The 6,000-nt window shown below is 53.7% G+C and overlaps 1 protein-coding gene across 1 annotated transcript in view; it reads left to right on the top strand.

Annotated features, from left to right (window-relative positions):
• The first annotated feature begins 1,006 nt into the window (after positions 1-1,006).
• The window catches only part of IQSEC1 (IQ motif and Sec7 domain ArfGEF 1), a 189,316-nt gene continuing 184,322 nt past the window's right edge, over positions 1,007-6,000 (top strand). Inside the window, exon 1 of the mRNA XM_070405876.1 lies at positions 1,007-1,348. Coding sequence (XP_070261977.1) covers positions 1,326-1,348 — 23 coding nt within the window. The 5' untranslated portion in view covers positions 1,007-1,325. The remainder of the gene's footprint in view (positions 1,349-6,000) is intronic.

The following is a 6,000-nucleotide window of genomic DNA, read 5'->3' as shown; positions in this document are numbered from 1 at the left end:
TATGCAATTGAATGTTGATTATTGGAGGGAAGTTAACTAGCTTGTCAAGTTCAGGCTTTATAATTGTGACGGAAAGTTTAGCTTTTAAGTAAAAATTATTTTAGATTTAAAGAAAAATATTAGGCAAATATTAACATAGGCGGGGTGAGAACTGGGAGCTGCTGTGAGGTTGGTACAGAACATGGGGTTTGGGGACGCACCGCACACTTTCATCTCAGCCTCATGGCTGGGGTTGTGGGTGGGGAGCATTAGCCCAGGCCTCCTCATCTCAGCGCCAGAGGGTTTGGGGTCTGTGGGTTTTCTAGCAGTTCAGCCTGGCTCTAAAAGAGCAGCAACAACGGCACTAGCTAACACCTGTGGAGGAGGCTGAAGTTGAATTATCTGCCCAAAGTCACAGCTAGTGGAAGAAGCGGCTCTCTTTCTTGACCACCAGGTATACTGCCTGCTGAGAAGGTGCAGGGGCTGGGGGTGGGTGGAGATGTGCGTGTGGGAGATGCGGGGGGGGGGGGGGGGGGGGGGGAGGCACATACAGCACCTATTAGGTGAGGGAGGGAGCCCACAACCTAGGGTACACTCAGACCCATTGTCTGTGGTATAGTGTCAATGACTGGTGCATCCTGCCCTGCTACACCCCACACAGGCCTCAGGATCACCACTGACTCCTCCATGACCACCCTCCATCGCACAGGAACTGTGTCAAAGGCTCAGAGGGCTGGGGCTGCTCCCTCTGCTTCCAAGGTCTCATGGTCCTTACGAGGCAGAGCCAGTTTTGGAATGGTCAGCTTGACTCCAAGGCGCCAACCCTATGCATCCACGGCACACGATCGCGTGCGGCGCCCTCTGCCTGGTGGGTGACTTTGCAGCCGAGGCGCCTGATGCTGCAGTTGCCGTGGTGACGAGCGCCTCAGTGATTGGTCCAGCTTGGCCGCACTACGCGCTGGGGGAGGGCTACCGCGCGCCCGCCCCTCCTCCAGATTCTGGGAGAGCAAATCCTGGCGCAGACTCACGAGCCTAGACTCTCTGAGCCTACCCCTGATGTGCAGAAGGGAAAAAAACAAACCGAGGTGGTCCCAGGTAGCAGCTAGGCCGAAGCCCCCGCCCAACCTGAGGTCTAGGCTCCTGGACATGGTGTGAGCCTTGTGTGCTGGGGCCCTCGGAGCCCACGACTGTTCCCACCCCAGCCCTCTTGGAGGAGCCCGCCACCCCCGGGATGTGATTCGCCCCTCGATTTAATTTTATTCCCTTCTACTCGCCTGAGCGTTCTGCCCCTCCTCTAACCACAGCTGGAGAGGGAGAGACAGAAGGGGAAAACTGCCCCAGACAGGATGGCTTGCAGAAGACGCTATTTGTGAGTATATGTGGCAGATTTATGCTTGAAACCTTGAGGCCAGAGACCAGAGGAGACCCAGCTGAGCTCGGAGCTGGAGTGAAGTGCTAGTGGGGGGAGGGTAGGTTGCCTTGCAGAGGGAGCTGACCACCCCGCAGACAGGCCAGCCAGCGTTGGTCCTTTGCAGCAGAGGTGTTTGCTAGTGTTGATGATGAGAAAAAGCAGGTCTCTTTAGGCTGTAAAATTTCCTATCTCTAAGGGCAGGTAATCCCTGCCCCCAATCCATATACAGGGTCCCCAGACTCACTGTTACCAGTTTGGCATTTGGTATAGACCTCAGCGTGTCTATTTGGAAAAAGCCTTTGTGCTCAGCTCATCCATGACTGGCACTTCAGCCATGCCTGGTAGAAGGTTGGCAGGAAGGCTGGGGTGGGACAGGATGTTGTCCTCCAGGGACAGGTGAAGGTCCATCCCACTTCCATGAGTAGGGGGCAAGGTGTTCTGTGAGTCAGCAGCAGAGTGCTGTCTGTTGGACCTAATGCCAGCAGCAGAAGCTCTTAAAGTCTGCAGGGGGTGGTGACAGTGGTGACATCATGGGCCTGGTATTTATGGAAACCGAAGCCCTGCCCGTTAAGCCAGGCTTCCTTGAGGCAACAGGATTAGAATGCCAGCTTCCCTCAAATTTCTCTGGGGCTCTGCACTGTGCTCTTCTAAGTTGAACAACCTCTGGTTTCTGGCCTTGCAGGACCGTCTGCTGGGACCCAAGGGCATAGGGGCTGAGACCCAGCTTGCCCACTGCCTGGGCCGTGTGAGGGCTGTTCAGTGTCTTCAGGCTTGTGGGTTAGAGCAGAGCTGGATCCTCCTGAGCTGGGCTCAGTCCCCAGGATGAGGAAGGGGAGGCCTGCGGCAATATGTAGGGGTACATATGGGGGCCACTCCAAGGCCTCTCAGCCCCTTGCACCATGACAAGGGCCTGTGGAGCCCCTAATTAAGCAGTACCCACCCCCCTTCGTTGTGGGAAAGCGCTCTCATTCATGGAGCACTAAGGAAAGCAATGGGATGGAGGTGGCCTGAACTCTGGTTTGCTGTGATGTTCCTCTGCTCTTTTAATGAAAAGCCCACAGACTGGTTTGTTGATGTGAACAGAACATGCTGGAGTTCTCCTTCCCTGTGACAAGAACCTGGAGGTATTTTTGGAAACAAATCATGAATCCTTACCCAGTGCAAGACGCCTGCCACTGTTCCCGGGAACAGGTCCTCCCGGAGCAGCTGTCTTCGTCCTGCCTGGGCCAGGAGCCGATGTCAGAGAAATTTGCAAAACTCAGGGGATGTCAAACACTGGGGGTGGGGAGATGTCATTAGGGTGAAATGTGACAATTGACGGGTGCACATGGCCCAGTGCCTGGACCCTGAGGCTCAGTGATGGGAACCTTAGAACTGCCTTGTCTGGCAACCACTAAGACCTCCATTTCAGAGATGAGCAAACTGAGACTCAGCAGAATTCCCATAGAAACTTGGGTTGTACCAGCTGGGGTTGGGGGTTTTTGCAGTAGAGCTCAAGTGTCGGGATCTCATTACTCTCTGTGTGATTTTCATGCACAGCCGTGGCTGATGTTCATGGGTGCAGCTGTTCCCACTACCCAAGCCTTTCCGATCATGATATTGCCAGGGATATGGCTACCATACAGATTTCAATTTTCCTTGCAACACCAGTACAGATCAGCTGGGGGCTCAGGAGCCTGCATTTTAACACATGACTCCAGGCAGGTTCACTGACCGGTGGACTAAATTTGTCTTGCCCACTTGCCTGGGCTGGTGATGAGTGGGTCTATCAGGGGCTCCATGCTCCCTGCCTCCCATTCCTGTGGGTCTTTTCATGTTTCTCCAGCTCTTGGGCTCTCACAATCTGGCATCATGACATCCAGGCCATCCCTCCACATGCTGCCACCAGACCTATGGGCACCAGAGATTGCAAAGAGACTGGGGAGAGAGTGGCTGGAGAGGTGATTGCTTCTGTTTTTATAGAAAGTTTTAGACGTAGGGAAAGCCTTGCTTGAGGTTGCACAGGGGTATTTGTGTTTGTTTGCTCACCATTTTACCCTGGCTCAGCACCCACCCCCAACTCAGAGCTCTCCCAGCACCTGCTACTGTAACCTCACTGTTATCAGAGCTGTCCTGTGGAGAAGGGAGGGACAGGGAGCTGAGCGTCCCTACGTATATAACTTACATGGTAGCTGAGAAGTCTGCACGGGACCATCATAGCCAACCTCAGAGCCACACTGGATTCTGAGCCTTCTCAGCCTGGTCACCTCAGTGATTCTCACGGCTTCCACCTTACAGAGAAGGAGATGGGGACTAGAGAGGGGTAAGAACTTAACTGGGGTCAGGGGGCTGTTTCCTGCTGTACATGGCAATGATCTTTCTCTCCCATCACGCCCCATGCCAGACCTGAACAAACTTGCTCTGGTGCCATGGTGCATGGCAGGGCCAGCAGGCCTCCCCACCCCTTTCCTACCTCCCCATCTCCTATTGTCTTTCCTCCACCTTCTGAACCCCTGGCATGGGTCCCAAGATGGTGTTCTGTGTTCTGGACTCCGCGTTGAGGGGGGCAGGTCACATACGCACATACACAGGTGGCATGATGAATAGGATAGAGGATGACAAAGTATGAGAAGATTATTAATTCACACACGGGGGGGGGGGGGGTCCCTCAGCCCAGCCTGCACCCTCTTCAATCTGGGACCCCTTAGGGGATGTCCAACTGCCGGTTTAGGCCCGATCCTGCACCAGCAGTCGGACATCCCCCTCACAATCTGGGACTGCTGGCTCCTAACCACTCACCTGCCTGCCTGATAGCCCCCTAATCGCTCCCCTGCTGGCCTGATTGACGCCTAACTGCTCCCCTGCCAGCATGATCATCCCCAACTGCCCTCCCCTGCTGGCCTGATCACCTCCAACTGCCCTCCCCTGTGGGGCTGAGGGGACTGGGGGACTCTGGCTGGATGAGGCAGAGCTGAGGGGACTGGGGGACTGAGGCTGGATGAGGTGGGGCTGAGGGGCCTGGGGGACTGAGGATGGATGAGGCGGGGCTGAGGGGACTAGGCACTGCCATCATGTGGCTGTGGACGCTGCCATCTTGTAAGGGTGTGACAGTCAATTAGCATATTCCCTCTTTATTAGATAGGATGGGGGGAAATCATGAGGCCTCCAATAATCAGTTTCTTATTCAAACTTGCTAACAACCAAGGTCATTATTGTACTGACAGCTTAATTAATGATGTTGTAATTAAGGTCAACCCTCTTCTGACTGAAACTACACTTAGCATGGTAACCACCCTCTCACTGGCCCAGCACATTGAACATGGGAAGATGGACTGAAGGAAATTTGCATTGAGTATGAAATACAGTTTCAGGTGGTGGGGCTAAAGCAAGTCTCCTTCCTCCCTCGACATGTGCTCATTCATTCACTTACTCTGCCTGGAACTCACGTGGCTCCTTTCTCCATTGCTCTAGGGCTTTACTCTAACCAAGTGTAGATCCCACCTTGACATTCTCTCATCCTTTCCCTGCATCTGTCTGCCCACCACTGTGTCCAAACTTGGTTGATTGGTTCATTTTCACCACTAAAATGTCAGCTGTACCAGGGCACAAGGTTTGACAGTGTGTTAGTTGCTGCTATTTCTAGCACGTAGAAATGTGCTGGGCATATAGTAATTGTTCAGTAAATCTTCATTGAATGAATGAATTATGGATCCTGTGTGGCCACTGCCCTAAGCAGTAGGGCACAAAGCCAAGTAAGAAATAGTTTATGCCTTCTGGGAGCCTGCAGACCTGTGGGGGAGACCCACATGAACAGACAGTGTCAATATAAAGTGCCAAGGGCCAGCCTAGAAAGATGGCCCAGTGATGGGAGGGTCACCGCAGACTGCAGCATGCATATACTGTGAATGGGGGTTGCTAGGTGATCAAGGAGGGAAGAGCACTCCAGGTGTGCAAATGTTGGGCCTCAGATCCAAGTGTTTTGCAGGCATTAGCTTATTTTACCTTCACAGTGAGAGGTGAAGTTAATTATCCCCATTGTTCATACAGTGCAACTGAGTCACCGAATAACATGCCAGGCAAAACTCAGTGAGGGGTAGAGGCTGGACTTGAACTCAGACAATCCAGCCACAAAGCCCAGCTGTGGTACTCTGCTAGACTGGAGGCTTTTGCTGAAAGTGATTGTGTCTGGCCTGAGCCCCGAGTGAGAGGAGTGAGCGATGAGACTGGAGGTGTAGACAGGATTCAAGGCAGCGGCTGTCTGGAGTGCTAGGAGGAGTGTCTCCTTGAAGCACATGGGCCATGAGGAGTGATTGAGGGTTCTGAGCAGGGAGGGGGCCATGGTTACATTGTTGTATCGTATCACAGAGGGAAGCTGGAGGGGAGAGTCTGGGCATGGCTCTCAACCATCCTTTTCTCAGGCCCATAGCAGGGCACACGTGTCTTCAGAGAGCAACAATGTCCCCTTCCCAGGGCCTTGGACCTCTACACCCAACACAGGACAGTCAGGAGAACCACAGGAGAGTCAGGAACTTGCTGCCTGCAGGTTGGGTGAGGAAGAGTGTGGCTTGTCCCCTGCAGGTCTGATGAGGGCCTTGGTTGAGAACCAGGGTGCTTCCGTGAAGGCCCGGTGC

Source organism: Myotis yumanensis, unplaced genomic scaffold (genome assembly GCF_028538775.1).
Source record: "Myotis yumanensis isolate MYYU_CA2020_CCGP unplaced genomic scaffold, mMyoYum1.0.hap1 SCAF_2, whole genome shotgun sequence".
Classification (NCBI taxonomy): domain Eukaryota; kingdom Metazoa; phylum Chordata; class Mammalia; order Chiroptera; family Vespertilionidae; genus Myotis; species Myotis yumanensis.
This window is presented reverse-complemented; position numbering and strand designations above follow the sequence as displayed.